Source organism: Daucus carota, chromosome 7, assembly GCF_001625215.2.
Source record: "Daucus carota subsp. sativus chromosome 7, DH1 v3.0, whole genome shotgun sequence".
Classification (NCBI taxonomy): Eukaryota; Viridiplantae; Streptophyta; class Magnoliopsida; order Apiales; family Apiaceae; genus Daucus; species Daucus carota.
The window spans coordinates 7744372-7768607 of NC_030387.2; the positions used below are offsets into that span (position 1 = coordinate 7744372).

Sequence of the window (24236 nt, forward strand, 5' to 3'; positions counted from 1 at the left end):
CTATTCAATATCTAAGATGTTAGCATATACAATCATGGCCACCACTATGGGACTTGTTGTAGTTATAACACGTTAAAATTTACTACGTTTTAATAATGTATACACTTAGCATGCAAGCGATAAGCAACCTAGAAAATGAAAACTTACTGATACTTCTATTTGGATTTAGTGACCTGGATATCTATGGGAGCTAGTTCAAAAGAGATCTAATTTAAAAAACTAAAATAAAAAGGCATCTAAAGTTTTACCTTGTCTACTTAATGTGCATAACAACTTGTAAAGAATTCAGACATAGTTTTTGATCAAAAAATAACAAAATATTTAGCATAATTAGCAAAAGCGATACTAAACCAATAATTACTTTTTATTTATAAGCTTCTCACAATGCTTACCAGTGGCGGAGCCATGGTTGAAAATAAGGGAGGGCCAAAATAAGGGATAAAAAAAATTAAGCACCAAGATATAAATAGAATTTGAAACCCGGGCAAATGTATATAATGTTGGAAAAATTAGAAAAAGACGACTATGTAAGTATCGAATATGACCTGTGGAGGAGTTGTACTATAATCTATACCACATCTGTTACATATGATTGTAAAATATATAACAAGTCCTTATTAAAATTCCCGGGGGGGGGGGGGGGCACATGCAGGTCCTCGCCTGGCTTTAGCTCCGCCCCTGATGCTTACTAGATCAATTCAACACACAAAATATTATTAATTTCCGATGAAGCTTGAGAGACTAAACACATCCAAAATTATGCTGAAGAGCCTTTAAATTAATGATAGCTCCAAACTGAAATTTGGAAATTGCTGATAAGACCTACATCAACTTAATTCATACACCAAGTACCATGTACCTTCAATCCCACAAGATCCTTCGCTTATTTCCATATTAGATGAGTCTCCTGCACAAAGGACTTGAATTATAAGGATATGATTAAGTAACTAAAATGCACGAGTTTCAAATTTTGAAGGCTAGGATGAATTTTATTATAGGATTTTTGAAGTTTAGTGAACCAATGTAGCATTAAAAATGAATATAGTACTTAAACAAAAGAGGATATAATTTAACAAGGAAAGCCAGGAGGTCATTAGTTTGAATCCTTACCCTACATATATTCATTTAAAATATTATTGTATAAGATATTGGAATATATGTAACATACCAAAAAAGAATTTAAGGTAATTCTTAATGATCCTGCAATATATCCCTTGATAATAATTCCTATGCTAGTTATTAAACTCACCATATTTATTAATCTGGAAATCCGACTTAACTACTTTGATTAGTTTCAGCTGAACAAATCAAATTAATCTGGAAATCCGAGTTTGCTGAAGACAGAAGATATCTGAGTTTCCTCAAGGAAGATATTCTTCACAGTTTGAGGCGGCTGATTTTTAGGATCGGATCTGGACTGAAAGATATACATCATGGAGATACGACAGCTAAGGACTTTAGAGAAGATTAGTATAGAACTCTGATTGATATCTTTTAGGAAGAAGATAAGTATTATATCAATCAGTTGATATCACATAACCGTGTGTCTATATAAACATAGATAGGTTTACTCCATATGAATTACTTTTTACATATTAAACATATCCTACTTGGAAACTGAAAAAGGTTGTGTTTCTGGAAGCTATATGTTACATAGGAAGATTCACATCAGGAGATGATCACAATGAAGCGACAAGGAACAATGCAGTTGACAGAAACTGATGACCGCATCATCAACTGGTGGAATCGCATCAGTAAGAGGATACTTGATCTGTATCGAGTATAATCGGTATCTGAAGATTGAGTTTGAGAAGGAAAGAAAGAAGATTAATACGATATAGCTTATTTATAGGTATATACTTCTGGGAGAATAAATCAAGTTAGTAATTGTAGAAGCTGTGTACTATATAAACACAGATTATTAGGTTTTACAAAGATATGAGTAAGAAGCACAAACACGAGGAATATTTGTGTAACCTAGCAGCTCTTAAGAACACTTTTCTTGAGAGTGTATTGTAATAGTTTTTATTGTGATTAATAAAATCTGAGTTGAGTTAAATCTTGTTTGTTGTTTAAATCAAGCTATTCGACATTCGATTGATTAATAGATAGAATTCCGCTTAAGTCTATTGAGTCAAATCAAGGCCTAACAAGTGGTATTAGAGCAGGCTGGTTACATACTACCAGTAAAGATCGAATCATGTCAACAAGCAAACAAGAATCACTCAAAATTCCAGTCCTCAAGAAAGCTGATTATCCGACATGGAAAGTGAAGATGATACTCTATCTCGAAGCCGCAGATCCTGACTTCATCGACAGGATTACTGATGGTCCCCATATCCCAAAGAAACTGGTTGCTAAAGATGGAACGACGCCTGTACACTATGTGGATTAAACTAGAGCTGAGATGACACGAGAAGAAAGACTTGAAGTACTCAAAGACTCAAAGGTAAAATCAATCCTTCACAATATTCTGGATTCTCTCATGTCAAATAGGGTAATTGCTTGCAAAATTTACAAACAGATATGGGATACATTAGAAGTTCAATGTTAGGGAACAAAAGCGATCAAAAAGAATTGGAGAGCATTGCTTGTTCAAGGATACGAGAGATATGAGACAAATCCTGATGAAGATCTCACTGACTAATATGATCGGTTACTCACCCTGTTAAACAACTTGTCTCTTACTGGAAAAGAATATGAAACTGAGGATTCCAACACAAAGTTTCTCAGATTATTACCTGAAGAATGTGATACTCAGAGCTCTATCATAAGGAATCAGTATGACCTAAGTACTGTTTCTCTGGATGAAGTATATGGATTATTAAGAACTCATGAATTGGAAATTCAACAGAGCAAAGCCTGAAAGGTTAATAGAGACAGGTCATTAGCACTAAAAGCTAAAGCAAGGGAGGAAGAGATTAACTATGCTAAAAAGCCTAGAAAGCAGATCAGGAATTAAATCTCAGTTACTGACCCTATATCAGTTACTGATGATTCATTGAAGATGATGAGGATGACAGCCCTAATGAAGCAAAAATTATTCTTCTGAACCACTAAATGACAAAGACGGAATCAAAGTTGATTGGTTAATGATAAAGTGTTTCAACTGTGAGAAGACAGGACACTTTGGTAAAGAGTGCACAAAGACCAAGTCAGATGGAGGCAAAGGCAAGGCATTTTTTACTTCAACCAAAGATTGGATGGAATCATCTTCTGAAACTGAAGAAGAAGAAGTAAACTATGCACTGGTGGCAAGCTTTGAGCAAGTTAAATCCACAGACAACTCTCCTGTTGGTGAGGTACAAGAACCAATTTACAACTTTGATATTGATGATACATATAGATTAAAGTCTTTCCTGAAATCATTGCATCTTACGTTCAAAGATCAGACATTTGAAAACACTAGACTAAGAATTGAGATTAAAGAATGCAACAAGTGTAATGACTTCTTAGAAGATGAACTAGTAATGATGAATAGAGTGAAGGAAGAATGCAAGAATGCTAAAGAATCAGAATTGATATTTACACTTAAGTATGATCAAATGGAAAAAGAACTAGCCATTGAAAAACAAAGGATTAAAAATTGGGTTAGCACATGAAAAAGACTATATGAAACTGTGTCCACTAGATCAGGATTAGAAGGTCTAGGATACAAGTTTGAGGATGACAAAAATGAAAGTAAAAAGAAAGATCTTAAGGATATTTTTGTTAAAGCCAGTACTGATAAACCTGTTGAGATATCAAAAACTGTTTCTACTAACTTTGCTTCTAATGAAAAAGTTGTGTCTCATGAAGAAAAAAAAACTGAGAAGGTTTTCATAAAGAAACAGAATAAAAGCAATATCAATGTCAAAAGGAAAATTGCTGATACTCAAAAGAAGGTAATAGGTAAAAACATTGGACTTATGACTAAAGGTCAATTCAAGAAGAAGCTAGGTGAAGTTACAGGTAAGCCTGAACCTAGAACAACTCCTAAAAGAAATAGGAATGGAAAACAAGGAATTTGCAGAGCAAATAACAATGAATATATTCCTTTTGCACGTGACAGTTGTAATCATCTTGCTATTTATTGCAGAAATAACAAGAAGAAGCCAAAAGCCATACATAAATCTGATGTAGTTGGTAAAACAATGAAAATTAAACATGAAAATCCATGTATTCATTGTGGAAGTTATTGGCATTCTCTTGATACTTGTTTTGATTATCATGATGTTTATGAAAATTATTATGATCCACTTCCTAAATTTTACAAACGTGCAGGAGCTGATAAAACTTTCGATAAGAATAACATTTCATGTTCGTCTAACGAATAAGTTACTGATGAGACTGATACTTTTAAAACGTGTGGTAAAAAGGAAGTCTATGTGGTTAAGAACAGTAAACATGTTAAGAGGATCCAACAAGCGTGGATTCTTAAATCTTCTAATTAATCACTGTTTGTGACTACAGGGAAATAGAAGCAGAATTTTCATTCTGAATAACGGAAGCTCATGGTTCAATGAAATTGTTAAATCCCTGTTGTCAAAGCTAGAAAAATTCAAGCCAAGGACGCACTAAAATATAAAAGTGAGCTAAATATTTCGGCTAATCCTGAGCTTGAAAAGGCTAAAGAAGAGAAGGTTATGAAAGAGAAAAACGAAGTGATGACTCAGTTACTGATAATTCACTATCTACTGACGAAGCATCAGGATACTGATGAAAAGCCTACTACTGACGAGACTATCAAGGGTGATGCTGACAAAGCTGTTATAGTAACCATCAATTCAAAAGCTGAGGGGGAGGGAATTACTTTAAATTTTTTTATATAAACAAATTTGATTTGTTTTATAAAACTAATAGTTTTATTTGAGATATCTTTTATTATTGGAAATAGCAGATTTTATTTAAGAGTCAATGTTTATCTTCTAAAGAGTCGTGAGTATTTATGTATATTAAAGTTATTAAAACACGATTCACGATAGATACTCTTAAGCTACCCTAGCGTTGCTCGATTATGAAAAGGGCCTCAAGTCACAAGGTTTAGGCATTCACTTCCACACATCTCCAAAACCCTAAACACTATGGGTTATAGATATCTTTATCATAGGAGATATGGAGGCTATCTCCCAGCCAAGATAATATATAAGGGCACTCCTTATTATGATCCATTCTCTCTCACTGTCCACATGAATGATCAGGTCTTCGATCCTGATTCGTTTCCTGAGGAATATGTCGCGAACATGTCTTGGAGAGACTTCTTGCATGAAATTCCAGTTTTTTAAATTGGAGGTTCGTCTTAAGAAAAAGAGAAGAGTGGAGGAGATGGAAAAGAGGCGGATCGATGCCATAATTTTGAAAGAAAACATCATATCTCTTGCCGGATCCATGTCTAGGATTTATAATAGGAGGAAGTTGATGGAAAAAAATCTCCGAAAGGAGAATAGGTAGAAACCTCTAAGTTTGGAGAAAAAGAAAAGGGGAGAGAAAGCCTCTGGTTCTTAGAACATTAGGTTTTTCTCACTCTGTAGTAACGTCCAAGACCCCATCTTCATCGATGGTAAATGTTACTAAAACTTCTTTATCTCTAAGATCTCTTGGTAGGACAAATCCTCTTCGAAGCCATCACCATTAGATGGAATATCTAGAAGCTAAGTACTAGAATAGGACTTAGATTATCATATAATCTGGAATAGTTTATCTAGTAAGACAGTCGAGTTATGCTTGTAATCATCTCAGTTTATTAATGGAATAAATTATATTTTTGGGTGATTGTTGTGTAAACTGCTTAGATAATTTCCTAAATTATGTTATGGAAATTATGTTATGGAAATTGTTCGTATTCTTTAATGAAAATTTTATTGAACAGATGAACATATTTATTGATTTCGCTTTAATTTGAAACTACTATGATGAGTTTTAAGTTATGATGAATAGCGAAGTACAACTCAAGAATCACTCTTTTCAAGACAAATCTATGTGATTTCCAAGAAAAGAAAACAGTAAATACAGAGACAAAACTGATTATAAGTAAACGAAAGGTCAAATTTTCAATCAAATCTTATATTATGACTCGTTACTAAAATTTAACTTATCCGTTTTTGAGATTATTCGGTTTTAATCGAACGTCATAGTTCGTTTGTGATTCAAACACAAGTTCAAATTTTGTTTGACGAAGAAATTACGAAAATATTTTTAATCAGAAATTGATGATTAAATTATATAAATTCACTTTTGATACTATGAATGTATTTCTAACCTCAGTATCATAAAAAGAAAAATTCCAAACACGTATCGATATTTGTCTTATCTCAAAATAATTCAGTTGAAAAATTTTACTATGTGAGAAAAGAGTTATGAGTGATTTGTGAGACAATCTGGACAAATGAGCGTGAAAAGATGCATACAACTGGAATACTGATGTCTTAATGATAAGAAGACCGGTTACTGAAGCAATACTGATGACAAGAAGATCGGTTATTGATTTACTAATGAGAGATATCAGATATTGATGAACATTATCAGATCCTGACGGAAATCCTGATGAATTAACTAATACTGATAATTTTCCAGTTCTGAATTACTCAATCGACCGATGTTCAGTGAAGCTTTAAAGAACAAATGATGATCAACCTTCGAAGAAATTGAAGTATGGCAGCTAAATTACAAAGTGCTGTGAACACTTTGAAGACAATTCATACATATTGGAGCTGAGGAAATCCAACAAGAACCTTTACTTCAAAGTAGTAAAGCAGATCGACAAGTACCTCAAATCCCACAAGAACCTGTTTCTCAAAGTGAAACATAAGCTGCTTATCAAACTCCAGAGGCACACAAGAACCTGATTCTCAAAGTGAGTCAGAAGCCAGAACATCTATGAACAAGACAACTTCATTTGATGAATGAGATTCAGAGACTGATGATATTATAATCTTCTGGAATTATTACATCAAAGGTACATTATTAAACTCTCAGTATGATTATAAATAGATCTTTGTTATCATAGAAACCCCTAATTATATGACTGAACACACACATTCTTATCCACCTCTTATTTCTTTGATTTTGCTGAGAGACTGAGCCTTTTCATGTGTGTTGTATGAAAATTATTTAGTGAAAAGATTCAAGAATGAAGCAGTCTCCTGAACTAGCAAAAGGCGAGGTAGTTGTCTGATTGTGAGAATTGCTTATGAGAGTTAGATATTACACTTTACAGTAATACTAGGTATGACTGTGAGAAGTGATGAGATCACTTGAAAAGAATAGAGAGATTTAGGATTTTAACAAATTTTGCATATACAGATTCTTATTCTTACTAATAGGTTGAACACTCTCTGGTTATTGATTACTAAAAAGGGTGAGAAGTTTGATCAAAATCATCTAAAGCTAAATAACGAAAGAATCTTGAAGATGCAATGTTATCTTATTATTATCTAATCTCAGAGCAGCCAAATAGCCAAAATATTTCAATCGGTGTTGCTGCTATCTCAGAAGAAAAGTCAATGTGAATTTGAAAACAGATTCAACTCAAAAGCAGATGATCTGATAAGCATAAGAAGCTACTGGTATATACAACTGGTTATTCAAATCAGAACTAAATAAAATTTTCAGAAGGACAGAAGAAAGAAACTGAAGACAAAGTTATCAGAGAAGTACAAAAGAAGAAATTACTAACAGAAGCAGAAGAATTCAGAAACTATAAACAAGCTATCAGAGAACAAATGCAGAAGTCAATCTTGGAATATCAAGGTACAAAGAATTCAAACTCATGATGATGATATGACTTACTTCATAAACTTTTGAAGAAAGTTTTGGCATCAATGAATCAGGGAATTTATGCTTTATTCCAAAAAGCATAAATTGGGGGAGATTGTTACGTAGGAAGATTCATTTATTCATCAGGAGATCATCACAATGAAGTGACAAGGAACAATGCAGTTGACAGAAACTGATGACCGCATCATCAACTGATGGAATCGCATCAGTAAGCGGATACTTTATCAGTATCGAGTATAATCAGTATCTGAAGATTGAGTTTGAGAAGGAAAGAAAGAAGATTGATACGATGTAGATTATTTATAGGTATATACTTCTGGCAGAGTAAATCAAGTTAGTAATTGTTGAAGTTGTGTACTATATAAACACATATTATTAGGTCTTACAGAGATATGAGTAAGAAGCACAAACACGAGGAATATTTGTGTAACCTAGCAGCTCTTAAGAATGCTTTTCTTGAGAGAGTATCGTAACAGTTCTTATTGTGATTAATAAGATCTGAGTTAAGTTAAATCTTGTTTGTTGTTTAAATTAACCTATCCGACATTCGATTGATCAATAGATAGAATTCCTCTTAAGTCTATTGAGTCAAATCAAGGCCTAACACTACAGATCCAGAATATTTGGGTATAATCAATTATGGTCCTCATAAGCCAACAAAGCTCTATGTTGGAGTGAGTGAAAAACAACAGGAAATGATAGCCAAGGAGAAGCAGGATTATACCCCAGAAGACATCTCCTCCACTAACAAGGATGGCAAGGTAAGGCATTTATTATATAGTGCTCTTGAAAAAATTATGTGTAACAGGGTCATTGGATGCAAAACTGCCAAGGAAAGCTGGGATGCCTTGGAAGTCAGATGCCATGGAACCAATGCCAATCAAGAAAAACAAGAAAACATACTCACACAAGAGTATGAACATTTTGACTCAAAATATGATGGGCCTTTGACAAATCTATATGAGAGATTCCTGAAGTTTCTAAATAATTTGTCATTAGTAAATAAGGAGTATGATCTTGAAGACTCTAATCTTAAATTCATGCTGGCACTTCCTAAGAAGTGGTACTTGAAGGCAACCATAAGAGACAATTATGATTTGGAAGAAATGTCTCTTGATGAAATCTATAAAATGCTCAAGACTCATGAGCTTGAGATAAAACAAAGAAGTAAGAGACATGGGGTCAAGTCAAAGTCAATTGCTTCAAAGGATGAGGAGAAGACTCCTGAAGAAGCTTCTATAAAGAAAATCCATTTTAAGGGAAACACTCTAATTTCAAAATATGATAATGAGTCTTCAAACTATGATGATGACTCAAACTCTGAAAATCCTTTAGACAGTGATGATGATGATGATGATGATGATGATAGTGGCTCGGAAATGATGTAGCTAGTAGCCCTGATGGTGAAAAGCTTCAAGAAGATGGAAACTCTGAATACACTACTTATTATAACTCCTTAGCTCAAGCACAACTCCACCTCCAAAATACATTCATCTGGCCAAGGAGTATCACATATTCAAAATCAGAGATAACAAAAGAAATGATAGTGCTGATAATGCTAGGGAACACGAAGAAAATTCTAAATAGAAAAGTGCAGGTTTTGAACTTAGTCCAGCTATTGCTTTTGAGCACTTGACAAATGCTGAGAACTCCATTCAAAATCCAGAGTTGCTGTCTCATCTTAAAGCCTTTGTGATCCACATGAAGTCTTCACCGCGAACTTTGACTTAGACTAGTGTGGATAAACTAATAGATGCTCTAAGAAAAAAAAGATTTGTAGTGGAGCAAGAAAAGAAGATTGTCACTCAGCCTTATTGCAAAAGGGTGAAACATATTGAAAATCAGCAAGAGGAAATGAAATCTCAATTGACTTCTCTACAATCTTCAATGGCCCTGATAGTCTCTCTCCTCATAGGTGACTTTGATTCTGATGATGCCAAAAATGGGGAGAAGATTGCTCAGTACAAATGCTCTCAGCAAAAGATATTGCAGAAGAAGGATGATACTAGTAATGGTGAAAGCAAAGGTAAACAACCTTTGAGGAGCGATAAGGGAGAAAAATTGATATCATCTGACAACAAAGGAGTGATAAGGAAAGAAACCAGGAAAAGGAAAATGGAAACTATGAAGAATAAAATCTGATTCTACCAACAGCTGAAGAATAAAAGCTGACATCACTCCTTGAGCAAGCTGAGAAAATTGTAGAAACTGGAGATAATTCAAGAAAGTATATGCAAACCCCAAGGTTGAAAGGAAAAGAGATTACTGTCTTCTATCAAGATCCTAAGATTCAGACTTTGGATGCATTAATAGGAAGAAGATTATTTTTGAAGGATAATTTTGGAATGGGTCTTGAGAAGCTGAATGAGGAAGATATAAAGCTTGCCAAGAAGACTAAATCCAAGTCTGATAAATCAGTGAAGCCTCCTAGACCCAAGGCAAAAGGGTATAGTTATTAAAGAAGCAGACAACTCAGATGTAAATAGACCAAGAACAAGATCACAATAAATATCTGAGGTTGATCTGAAGAATAAGGGTAAAGGAAAGATTGATGAGCCCCCATATCTGAAAATCAATGTGGAACCAAAAGTTTCCAAGGTAACACTTGATCTTTCTACTCAAATTTTGTATAATCATGATGATATATCTATACAGAAGGAAGATATGGTTGAAATTACAAAGAAAGGGAAATGACTTGAAGGTTCTGAAGATGAGAGTACAAAAGATGACGAATTAACCTTTGATAGTGCTTATGTTAACAAAGATCAAAATACTCAGTTCTCTGAAAAGTCAAACTCTAAAGTTCTAACTTTTTATAGCACAAAGAAATCAGCCTATGATACCGCTCAAATTTTCAAGTCCTCTAACACCTCTAACAAGGCTGAAGTTGATTTGAAAAATCTGCCAGTTAAAGAAAATAGAAAACTTTTGCAGAAAAATGCAACTCCAGCACTAGCAAGAGAAAGTCAGATGTTAAAAGATTTTTTGACAGTTGGAACAAAGACAAGGGGAAGAAACGATAAAGCTAGTCTTGGATCAGGACATTCCAAGATGAAAACGGGACAACAAGTTGTGATAAGATATTCTTTTCCCATTACTGATAAACTTGGATAACAAATAACTCAGAAACATCTTGATAGAATAGAATCTGCTCAAATTCTGATGGACACTAGGGATGGAAAGAAGGAAAATAGAATATGGCCTTATTTCTAAAGAATGGAAGAGTTTATAAGTTGGTTGATACAGAAATTTTGAATAAGACATGGAAAGAGATGGAATGTATATTGTATCTCTTAGAAGCTAAGAGTGAAGTTACACACCAATGGTCAGAATTCATGAAGAAGACTTTAGAAGACAATAAGTAATTCTATGGTATAAAGTCTAATGAAGAATTTTTTCTAAAATATATATCAGAAGATGGAAAGGAAGTTAGTATGAAGAAGAATAGTGCTAAGCTAGAAACTATTCTCAGAGAACAGTGTCTAGTGTATAATATAGAATCTGAAAGACCAAAGGTGAATAGACTGGGTGATAGGAAGGGCAGAAGTAAGATAAGTGCTTTGAGAGCAACTATCTATCAAACTAGTTAAAGTGATCAAGAGCTTAAGACTACCAGGGATCAGATGATTCAAACAATAAGAACTGCTAAAGAAAGACTGATATCAGACTATGTCAAAAATAATTTTGGCTAATTGGTAGCCAAAATTTTGTAAGTTATAAATAATTGTCATGTTTTAAATTCCATAAATGCATTTGTACTTAACTGTTTTTGACATCATCAAATATATATGTATGAACTTGTAAATTTTAATTATGCATAAGTTCGGGGAGATTGTTACATATTTGATGATATCAGACTTAAGTACTTCGATCAGTTTCAAGTCAACAGATCAAAGTTTAATATGGAAATTAGAGTTTGCTGCATACAATCAGAGTTTGCTCAAAGAAGATATTCTTCAGAGTTTGAGGTGGCTGATTTTCAGGATCGTATCTTGAGTAAATAAAGTAGATATACATCATGGAGATACGACAGCTAAGGACTTTAGAGAAGATTAGTATAGAATCTTTGATTGATATCTTTTAGGAAGAAGATCAGTATTATATCAATCAGTAGATATCATGTATATGTGTGTCTATATAAATATCAATCAGTAGATATCATGTAACTGTGTGTCTATATAAATATCAATCAGTAGATATCATGTAACTGTGTGTCTATATAAAAACAAACACGTTTACTCCATATGAGTCACTTTTTTATATTAAACATACATCACTAAGAGAGTATTTGTTCTTTTTATACTTTGAACAAAAGCTGAGTTTTATATTTTTTTTAAATTATGTTCTTATTTTGAATTGATTGTATCTACTATATTCAACCCCCCCCCCCCCTTCTATAATGGTTTCTCGGCCTAACATTTACATATATATAACTTCCATACACGATTTGTAAAGCGGAAACATATATTATAACTGTAAATTATATATGTAAAATTGATGCAGGGAATAATTAAACACATAATTAGCTAGGATAAAGAACATTTGCATACCTTACTGGAGCAAGGGATTCTTCAAAGCTACAAAATCTTCCTATGCTGCAAGAACTCATATTTATGATTCTCTCAGGTTCTCCATTATTAAGATCTAATAAACAATAATCACTTTCCAAAAGTACTATCATCAAATCATATTCCCAGTATCCCAATGGATATAGACTAGAGCAGGGCCCAAAACTAAACTTTAAACCCCAAGAACTTTCAACCCCATAATCAGTCATAACCCATAATTCAAATTCACCCGTAAATTTCCAATAAATCATGGCTAAATCTTCATTTACCACTGCAAGTGTCCAGCAATTGAAATATGAATCTCTATTATGATCCACAGCCTTGATCATCTCTAGCTCCTCATTTTTAAGGTTAAAGGACAAAATATAGGCTCCCCTACTGTAGATGGTACCCCAATGGAGACACCCATTGGAATATACAGAAGTTTTCCCATGATTTATAGCAAATCCTCGGCCAAAAAAGGGAATCAATCGTCCAACAGTTGTATTGTGATTAATCGACCATGAATTTGTACTCATCTTGTACAATTCAATGTCAATATCTTGAGCATCACGATCTTTTGAAACATTGACAACCATATATTCATTAGTTTCCCTTATAAAACCAAATTCAGTAATAGGAAAATCACATTTACGACGATTCTCAAATCTTGGGAGATATCTAGTTTGTCTAGTAACAGGATTCCACAACAAAAAGTTACTTTCTGAAGTAAAATCACCGTTGCGAACATCAAAACATATCAAACCATTACAAGAACCAACAAGAGACAATGCACCAACATATGGAATTGTAGGATTCAAGGGGGATGAACTAAGAATCTCTCTGTCATCATCAATTGATAAGAGACTATTATGACCTTGAACGAATGGGATTCTACTGATGTCAATGAACCCTAATAATAGTGATTGCGAAGTTTCAGTGGTGATGGGCCTAGGGAAACTAAGATGAGCATTTATGAAATCAGGGCTTCCGATGATGGTACAAAATGATTTACACACACATTTACAGATTAATACACACTTTACCGACAACCTCAAGAAGATTTTACTTTGTAGATCTTCTGGTAATTCAACAAATCGATTCTGATGACTCATCTTTTAGTAGATATAATCTAAGAGATGTAACCCTGCTGGATTAATACTACGACAAATTCCATGATAGACCTTTCTGAAGATCACCTTGTGGCACCGAATTTGAGAGCGATAAATTGAGCAAGTATGGTCGTCTGTGTTTGGGAGTTGGGATGTTAAGTTTTATGCCTAAATTGGGGATAATATGATAACTATGATATATTGGTTTATGAATATCTAGACGGATCTATTATATTTACTAAAAACAATTAAATAACATTAAACTTTATCTCAAAATTTATATCTCCTCTCATAAACAACCTACATGGGCCGGGCCCAAAACAAAAAAATAAATAAATAAAAGAATGAAATCATTGTTTGTTTTGTTCACATGTTTTTACCATATATAATATTAAAATATGAAGGCATTTTCATATGCGTAACTGTTTATCAAATTCAAGGACTTTTTATTAATCACTTTTCTAAATCATATGTCATCCTCAAATGAAGTCAATTCTTTTGATAACTGCCACACTAACACGTTGTGTTTATTTTTCATAGATAACCATAATATATAGGCTCATAAGGCCTTCATATTGTGTATATATATTTCCATCTTTCTCCCACTCTAGATACATATCCTTTCTCTTACATTTGTAAGTTGCACAAATATCCCTGTGTTTCAAGACATTTAAAGTCTTTTTCTTTCTCTTATATAGAGCCTCATCATCTAAGCATTAAAGTAATAGATATCATAATATAATGGCTTCAACCTTATCTTTACACTTTTGTATTCTAGAATTCTAGATGGAAAAGATATCGACATATAAATCCTAGCAGCATTCTCAGTGCATCTAACTTAACAGCGTAAAAGATTATTTAAGTAAAGTTTCTATGTTTTTTTGATTAAAACCTAGACGCTTATTGAAAAGTATGTGCCTCAAGACGGCCTTTGAGTCTGATAAATTTTTGAAAACAAGTTTTTAAACCTCTGAAACTTGGTCTTGACCACAAATTGTATAACAATTGAAGTTTGATAGGAAAATGGTGGATAATATGTTCATGAAAGATCTTGAACTAAATTAATTATTTCCATGCACTCTTGTAATATTTTTATAGATAAAAGCCTGCACCACCAATTTAACTATTCAAAAAATGCAACCTATATATATGATACGATTATTGTAGTTAAGAAACTAAATAAATTATAATAAGATATAAAACAATATTGATATTGTTGCAAAGTAAATGAGATACAATTATATAAAGAATCATAATAAAATTTACATATCGTACCTTCTTGGAGCAAATACTTCCTTTAACTATAAAAGAATTGTTGAACACTTAAACTTTAAGTTCGAAAATCTGGAATATATAATTCCTTTGGTTTTCTTCATTTGTTATCATCATATGATATTTCAAACAACTCACGCAGAATTGATAACTAAAAATGTGGTTGATACAAAATTTGAGAAACCCAATAATCTTGTACACTAATTATCAATAAATCAAATCATGCACAATCTGGAACTGATCACTAAATCAAGAACAGAGGTTCCTCCTGAAAGTCTCCAATGATTAACTTATGAATATCCCTAACGCACCCAATTCCTCATGTTCAATATTTGAAGATACAACATTTTCATGAAGACTATAACCAGTATCCTTTCTTCAAAAAAAACATATGGAATATCATCGCAAAATGTGAACAAATCGAACAATATTAAAAATCATGGACTTTAAATATAGTTACAATCATGCTTATTAAGTCGACAAGTCGAGCCTCGGCGCCCGGACACCTTGGAATCGACTAGTCGACAAGTCGCCCGACTAGTCGAAATAAGTCGACAAGTCGTGATATACATTAATAAATATATATATATATATATATATATATATATATATATATATATATATATATATATATAGTAAATATTATATAATATAGATAAAAACACATCATTCAATATTTCAAATAGGAAAGAGACAATAAGTTCAAATATCAAAAGTTAAGCATCCCTAAGCAAATAAAAACATAATAGATGAGTGAAATAAACTAATCAAGCATAAAATCTTCATCTCCCTCTTGAGTATTCTTCAAGGATGGATCGGGAGGAACACCATAGTCATCTTCCACCTCCATATCATCAATAGGAGTATGGTCTTCATCTTCCCCCCATCCATCATCATCATCATCATCATCATCATGTAGTGTCGAACTAGTGCCACGTCGAGTGTAGGTACGCATATCACTAGTTGAACCACCTTTAGCTTTTCTTGGTAAAGTGCGTCCCTCAAGTCCTTGTGAGGCACCCGAAGCTATATCCACCGCACTCCAAAACCTATCCTCAATATCATTCATCCAATCATTAGTCCACTCCAAGTCTTCAAATATTAGTGGATTATATTTTTCTCCAAGCTCACGCATCTTTTTGAATCGGGAATCAATCTTCCGGTTGTATTGAACATACACCAAATCATTTAAACGTAGATGTTCCAACCTATTCCTCTTCTTTGTATGTATCTAAATTAATCAAATATAAAAATTAATTAGATGACAATAACAATAATAATAATAATAATAATAATAATAATAAAAGTGTAGGCACGTACGAATTCAAATGTACTCCAATTCCGTTCACAACCGGAAGATGAACAACATAAACCAACAATACGCTTTGCAAATGATTGAAGCTCAATTGCACGACCTCCATAAGCATCCCACCAATCAACTAATATAAAAATAAAAATAATACTAATAAGTAATAAGAATATATAAATAGCTAATACGGAAGTAAGACTAACACAAGTGAGCTTACGAGGACTTTTTTCCTTTCGGTGCTCAATTGCCATCTCTCTAGCGAATCCTCCTCTTGTATTTTTGTAGTCATCCGCGGAGTTACTTATAAGGTTCCTTGTAGTCCGATCCTTAACCATCTTCTCAAGTACATCATTAAAGTCTTCTCTTATCCGGGAGGCACATGAAGGATTCCTTTCAACTATGTCAAAGTACTTCCCGGGATTAAGAAACAAGGCCGCCCCATACAAAGGTTTCCCCATTTGTGTATTCCAACGGTCATCAATAATTTTCAATACTTTGTTTCGAAGTTGCGTTTTTTGACCAACAAATGCCTTTGTAAATTGGACTCTTGCATAATCCATAGCAGCTGCAACCTCTGCGAGAGCAGGCCTTTCATCACCATCTGCAATTCGCAAAACTTGAAGAAGTGGTTGTGATGCATTCAAGCAATCCTCTAAACCTTCCCAAAAGGCTATTGAGAATACAATCTCATAAACTCTCCTCCCATTTTCTGTTTTTGATAGCTTTGACACAATCCAATATTCTGACCCAAACAATTTGCGCAAGGCCGGCCTAAGCTTGTGCAAGCGTTGTAATGTAAGAAAAGCAGTGGCAAACCTTGTAGCTCCAGTTCTCACTAAATCCATCCCATTAGTGTGCTCCCTCATTGCTTGAAGAACACGCCCATGTCTATAGATAAAGGTAGTACATCTTCTTGCTTGATTGATTACTTTTTTAATGTTCGGAAGCTTGCCAACATCTTCTAACATCAAATCAAGACAATGAGCCGCACATGGAGTCCAAAACAAAGTAGGATACAATTCTTCTAAGTGTGCACCGGCTAGCTTATAATTTGCCCCGTTATCCGTCACCACTTGAACAACATTTGGAATTCCAACATCAATGATCATTGCATTAATCAAGCTAGACAACATTTCCGCATCATGTGATTCACTCGAAGCATCAAAAGATTGCAAGAAAAATGTACCTTCGGGACTATTAGCAAGGAAGTTGATAAGATGCCTTCCTCGTCTATCCGTCCATCCATCGGTCATAAGGGTGCAACCATATTTTTTCCAAGCTTTCTCGTGTTTTTCCCTCAATTTTGATGTTTCTTCTTTCGCTTTTTTAAGTAGAGGTAGCCTTAAATCATGAAATGTTGGAGGTTTTAAGCCCGGTCCATATTGCCCAATGGACTCCACCATTATCTCGTAACTCCTAGAATTTGCGGCATTAAAAGGAATACCATTCTCATAAAAAAAATCTGCAATGTGCTTAGAAACCCTATCTTTCTCTTCTTTTGTTCTTAGCTTGCTTTCCAAAGTTGTTTGACTAGGACCATTCATGTGCCTCTCTTCAATGACTTGTTCCGGTGATCTCATAAGCATTGAAGCAACCGACTTGCTACTAGCCATTGGTTTTTTGAAGTGAAATGGAGAGGCAACACCCTTGCCTTTACTTTTTGCACTTGATTTTGAACTACCAAGTGTATTAGATGCGGCTGTAGATGGTACTTCTTCAACATCTTCATCATAGTCCTCTTCTTCTTGTTGCACAAATTTAGGTTTCTTCTTGCTTTGCACAAAATCATACATTTCCTTCGCAATCTCTTTTGTTGTTTTTGGACATTTAACAATATCCCCAAATCCACCAATCAAGTGTTGCTTGAATCTATTAATTCCACCATGATTAGTATTCCCGCAAAGCACACACTTAACCACATCTCTATTAGTATCCGGATACGGGAAATATGCAAACTTTCAACCGGGATCATTCGACTTTGCTTTTCTTTTTAGATCTTTAGCCAATTGTCTCCTCGTTTGTTCATCTTCATTTTCCATTTACTTTTCTGCATAAAACATGTATGAAAAAAGTTACAATCATTGATGACTTATGAAGTTATGTTAGATTCATTGCAGGTGTATAGAAAAACAATAAAAAAACAGCAGAAAAACAGGCAGGTGCGGCAGAGCCAAAACAGAGCAAAACAGGGGAGGAGGCCAAAAACAGAGCATATAGCTACTGTCCAGGCCAACTTGTAAAAAATTTTGTTCATTCTGGCCGCAAGTTTGGTTTAACTAACAATTGGACATCAATGGGGCAAGGCTGCTGATCAAGTGTAAAAGCTCAGAACTTTAAAAAAAGCCATATTTTTTTAAATTAAATATTAATTAAAAATAATTTAAAAATAATTTAAAAATAATTTAAAAATAATTAAACATTTTTAATAAATCAGGACTTATCAAATAAATAAAATTTAAGTAAGCTAAAACTAGAATGTAATTTTTAAAAATAAAAATTGAAACAAAATATTAAGCAAAATTAATTAATATTAAATAAAAATAATTATTAAAACATTTTTGATATAATAAAACTTGATAAAAATTAAAATAGTTTTTCAGAAAAAAAGGATAGAAGAATAAAATATTAAAACGGTTTAAATAAATGTTTTTACATAAAATTAGAATTTAAAATTAATTTTGAAAAGTAAAATATAAAATAAAATCAAAAAAAATTAAAAGTACGCGTACACAATCCAGTCCACAGACCAGATGTGTACACGCGTCCCAGAATATATACACACAACACTGTGTGTATACATATGAGCGGGATAGATAGAAAAGTAAAAAAAAAACCGAGAGAAAAAAGAGAGACAGAGAGAGGAGAGGAGTAGAGAGGAGAGAAAGAGGAGAAGGGAGAGAGAGAGAGGAGAGATGAAGGAGAAAGCTTACCGGAGAGAAGCTGATGAGCTGATGGAGATGAAAAGGAGTCGCTGCCGTATGTTTCGAGATGTTTGCAGCAGATGTATGCAGCAGCAGATGTTAGATTCACGGTAAGTGTAGGTTAATATTGTAATCGGGTCGGGTTTAACCTAATTTGGACCGGGTCGGGTCGGATCTGACCCACGGGTCGACTTTTCTTTCAAGTCGCTCAACGACTTAATACATCCATCGACTGGGCGACTAGTCGTCGACTCAATAACAATGGTTACAATGTTAATATTATTAGTGAGATGGGTGTACATAGTAGACGTAGACAAGTCTAATGAGAATTAGTTATAATATCACATAAACATATCATCAAACACCTTGCCTGTTGCTTTGTACCTTCAGTCCACACTCTTACAAATAAGAAATAAAAGAAAGTATATACAAATGCAGTTAGTATACTGCTATAAGATGCGGACGACGTAGTGAAATTAATATTATATTAAGAACTATAGGGAAGGTAAGAAAGTGAATTGCTCACAAGTTATCTATGTAATGACAAGGATATGGGACTATCTGGTCAAACTTGGACTGCGCACCAATCAAGCAGAAGTAATGCAGGACAATTTTTGGAAGGGATTTAAATGGAATGAGTGTAGGGGATGATATAAACCTTTCACTCATTCAAAAAATGTTATTGTATTACAAGTGAATAAGTCTACTTTAATAGTGCAAGTCATAATCAATAAGATAGGAGTAACAAGAATCTTTTATTTCACATTTGATCCCATTAAGAATAAACTATAAACTCATTTTAGGATAATTAAAGAATGAAACTTAAAATATGTAACAGGAGGACCTCAGAAACAATATATAAGAATTACAGCAGGTAAAAAAGAAATAAAAAACATAATAAGTTATATAGAATACTTCAAACAAACTATATGTTAGTAGTCTCCATTTTATGATTTCTCGTAGTATATGGGGGATCAGGTTCATCACCATAAAAAGATAAATTTGATTACAGCATTTACGCAGCTGCATTGCTATATTGAGAAGGCCCTTACGCTCACCACCAACATTTACAACCTTAAGATCTTTCTGTAATAAAGCCTTATAGTACTACTTCTGGCCAAAGTTCTTTCTTTCAGTTTCCCTTAAAAGATACTCCCTCTGTCCCTCTCATTTCTTTACAGTTACTATTTTGGGATGTCCCTCTCATTTCTTTACGTTACTATAAATAGTAAGTTTTTACCATCATTACACCCACTATCTTCCCCCACTATCTCATATTTAACAATAAAAACTACTATTACACCCACTACTTTCCTCCACTATCTCATATCTATTATTAAATATTGATAGGTCCCACCACTTTACCCACTTTTCATCTAACTTTACTCATTTTCTATACATTGTCTTGGTCTCCGTGTCCCCCTCCAATGTAAACAATTGAGGGGGACGGAGGGAGTACTACTTTGTGACAAAAACCTCTGAAGATCATTAAAATAATTTGTAGCATCATTTAATAAAAAATGAAGAAATTACCTTAGCTGCAATATCATTGTCATGCACTGAATAAACTTGATAATTTTATACAAAGGAAACTATGTCAAATCAGTGCAACCTGAATCACTTACTAATATCCAATTTGATTCACATAAATGTGGCAGCCATGAAAAGTATGGATGTTACAACTTTTTCACATACATGACGACTATTTTTCAGATGAAATAGGTTATAATTATGTCGACCTCCATGTAAATTATTTTGCTTAACAAACCTTGTTAAGCAATAATGTTCATTCATATAATTTGACTTAAAGAAGTATAAATCTCCAAAAGCCTATCAACGAAGGAGTTTAATGGCTTGACTTTATCTGAATCCAGAAGATCCCGTCGGGTATCTAAAACTAGTCTGGAGTTTGCACTACGATAGCTAGAAGATTAAAAAAAATTAAAAATGTCTTTGCTAATAAATATTTACTCTGCATATATAATCATGTCTAGAAGCATTAAGATTATTCATAGTTTCCATGCCAAATGTTGTCTGCGAATTTTGTAATGCAACATATCATTTCTTACAAAACATGTAGTCGCAGAAGGTATATTTACTCTGCATATATAATCATCATGTAAGGGTTTTGGAAAAATAAAGCTATGGTAGGAGTTTACCTTAATTCTGATGAGTGACTTCTAGTCATGGGCTGAGAAATATAGAACCATGCCTGCAACGTCAGATATAAGATATAAGAATGAATTTCTTATTAATGTGATGCATATGCATGGTTGTTCCAGCTGGTGGCTAATATCGTAAAAGATGCAGGTCTCGGACAAGCTACCTGATATGATGCTGATTGAAATCGTCCAAGATTCTTTATCAATGCAAGCGTGTTCCGGTGGTGGTTTCTCATTACTTCTTTTCTGTGGTATTGCTGCATTGCACTGATTCGGTAAATGGACAATTCAGAGGTAGTTCTACATTATCAAAATCGAAGTCTTCATTCAGTAGTTACTAGTTATTGAAGAATATTAGACCCCCTCTCCGGTAATGGAAAACATTTCGATAGAGCAAAACACATTGCATTTAAAAAAAGGAGTAATAAGAAAACAAAAACAAAATTGTTGTAGTATCAGAACTACATACCACATAATCTTATGTTAGGACCAAAAGATTTGAAAGGAATGTCAATGTGGCCATGAAACAACCTAAATCAGGAATAAGATCGAAAACAAAATAAAACCAAAAGTGTATATGTGAAGGTGTGGGGATTTATAACTATGAAGGACAAATACTCTACACTAAGTGCTGCTGCAAAGTTCAATAAACAAAATTCCAGACTCTCAAAGTGACAAACCTTCGTGATGCTTGCCGAGTTCGATGAGCTATGCCTGCTGAATTATTGACTTGATTCTGAAAAGAAACAGATACAAATCAAGGTCAGTTAGGTAATCAAGATAGTCAAAGAGACTAAAATATATTATTGATTATCCAAGTTATATGGACTGTGATAGTGTAGTCGATCGATACAACTGTGCTGGTGTGTTCAACCATCATAATGTCGAAATTCAAGAAGCATACTCAAGGTAATTATATGATCAATTTCTTGCCTCTCAGTTTGTAAGACATCTATTAAAGAGTTCCTCGCTATATGCTTTGAAGTTTTGAGAAAGATTCTTGAAACCTAGCATATCCATCATGGCACTAGCATACTGAATGATCCCTCCATAAGGGTCATCATGAACTTTTATCACCAGTAATTTTAAATCATGTCAGATATATAGTCAAAATGCACAGGGTCCTAGACATAGGTTAGTTTATTTAATAATTAAATGCTCAGAGCATTGCGTGAAACCATATCCTTCTATAAGAAAGCACAAATAGAATTCAATATTCTTCAACCTATAATAAAATGAAAACATATAAATCTAGACACATTTTAAAATTTTACATTACTAGGATATTTTTATCCATGCTGCAGGCATACACATGTGATACTTAATGTTAGGTCCATTCCCAAACATTCCAATTGGAAATATGCTTAAGTGATATACAAATGATCATACAGAGCAACACAAAAAAGTTATTAAATACATGAACCTCGTCTAGATTTTGGCAAAACAAGTCAAAGCCTAAATACTAATTACAAAGCTCATATGGACACAACTTGTAAGTTTCTTTAAACAGCCATGAACCATGTATATAAAGAAAAAAACATAAAGAGGAAGACACATATCTAAAACAAGAAGACACTTATTACACAAAATTATACAGAAACATCCATTGACTCACGCGGGGCTGGCCAAATATATGAAAGGTTGCAACATCAAACAAGTTACTAACTCCCGGAAAATGCATCGAATGAAAGGGCATTATGCTTCCCGTGGTCTAAGTGCTACTGCTAAGGCGCGCCTGTAAGCCATTGAAGAACCTACATAAACTACAAGTCTCAGATGATACGACACACATAGAGCTCTGCAATAAAATTAATGTTGCATAGCTAAACTCTAAATCACACCATGTACTCACAGTCTAACCAAACAAAAAAAAAGTAAATAAAATCAAATACAATATAGAAAATATGATTGGAATTATCGGAAATGTAGCACCCCATAGAGGGCACCACAACAGAATATGCTTTTTTGAGATTGTACATAGCAGCTGAAATAAATAGTATTTGAAAAAAACAAAAAAAAAAAATTAAATAAGAGAATCATTTAATTATAATAAAAAAATAATTATCAATTACACTTGCTTCGTACGGATATATTAAGTGGGTCACTAACAAATTTTTGGTCTCGTTTGCATCACTAATTTAAAATAAATTTATAGTCTAATAATTTTAAAAAAATTATAAATGTAAAAAGTTGACTATTGAAGTTTTTCAGAATAAGTATATCACATCTTTCTTACCACTTCGCTTTTTCTAACCAAATATGTACTCGTCTTCTTTTTTTATTGAATTCAACCTCTATTTGTGTAAATTTCTCTTATATGATCTTTAGTTTTTATTAGTATTTATCATCACATTGCCATGTATAGAAGTTACCGTTAAATGCCAATCAAATTCATGTCATATAATTTAACAAAAAACGTTTATTTTGACATAACTTCATAAAAATGTATTAATATGATATTTAATTTGAAATGAGTGATGCAAATGAGACCAAAAATTTGTCGGCGATCCACTTGATACATTGAAATAAAGCAAGTGACCTACTTGATAATTATCCAAAAAAAAAATAGGGGTTAATTACCAATGATGATTGTGAAACAGAAGAGGCGATGATAGTCTTTCCCAATTCATCCCTCAGTCACACCACCATCAGATAAACACACCCGAACCACCCCCACCTCCCAACATCACCGTAAACTCCACAATCGCCAAACTTCTTCTTCCTCTCCTGCTCTCACATCCGTTCCCCTTTCTTTTCTTGTCATCCCTGTAACTGCCCACCAACACCGCCACTATCGACCCTTTGTACACCCCACCCCACCCCACCCCGAACCATCGCCACACTAGCCAATCGAATGCAACACATAAATAAACGCCTAAATATACAAACTAAATCACAAGAAAATGGAAAAACCCAGTTGATTTCCTTCAATCTTCTCGTTCTCTCAAAATCATTCGCGCTCCCAAACCTTATTTTCTATTTTATGTTTCCCCATTCTTCTTCTTCCCCTTGTTTTAATGATGTAGTACAATTGTAGTGGTACTGCTGCTCCCATTTTAAGCTTTTCCTGCTCGCATGTATCATCCAATTCTTTATATTTCAAAAGAAAAATAGATTTTTTTTCATCATTCAACTTATTGTTTCTCAACGAATCTACC

The 24236-nt window shown here is 33.6% G+C and overlaps 2 protein-coding genes and 1 long non-coding RNA gene across 11 annotated transcripts; 1 reads left to right on the plus strand and 2 right to left on the minus strand.

Annotated features, from left to right (window-relative positions):
• Positions 1 to 693: 693 nt before the first annotated feature.
• On the minus strand, positions 694 to 24236 carry LOC108193722 (uncharacterized). 9 transcript variants are annotated; one of them, XM_064081594.1, is made up of 10 exons: positions 23659 to 24236; positions 22694 to 22832; positions 22012 to 22145; positions 21759 to 21814; positions 21548 to 21609; positions 21243 to 21335; positions 18926 to 21128; positions 16007 to 18042; positions 12306 to 15917; positions 694 to 907 (listed from the first exon to the last, which is right to left on the minus strand). In XM_064081594.1, exons 8-9 carry the CDS (start codon positions 17786 to 17788, stop codon positions 15450 to 15452), a joined length of 2250 nt encoding a protein of 749 aa, XP_063937664.1. In that variant the 5' UTR covers positions 17789 to 18042; positions 18926 to 21128; positions 21243 to 21335; positions 21548 to 21609; positions 21759 to 21814; positions 22012 to 22145; positions 22694 to 22832; positions 23659 to 24236; the 3' UTR covers positions 694 to 907; positions 12306 to 15449. The 9 variants fall into 9 exon arrangements, with proteins under 9 accessions (XP_063937664.1, XP_063937662.1, XP_063937665.1 ...); XM_064081592.1 differs by lacking the exon at positions 22012 to 22145; XM_064081595.1 differs by lacking the exon at positions 21548 to 21609.
• On the minus strand, positions 12278 to 13417 carry LOC108194571 (F-box/kelch-repeat protein At3g23880). Its single transcript, XM_017361530.1, has one exon. The coding sequence runs from the start codon at positions 13415 to 13417 to the stop codon at positions 12278 to 12280; it is 1140 nt and encodes a 379-aa protein (XP_017217019.1).
• On the plus strand, positions 18454 to 21408 carry LOC135147834 (uncharacterized). Its single transcript, XR_010285687.1, has 2 exons — positions 18454 to 19026; positions 21227 to 21408. It is a non-coding gene; the product is annotated as an uncharacterized LOC135147834 (long non-coding RNA).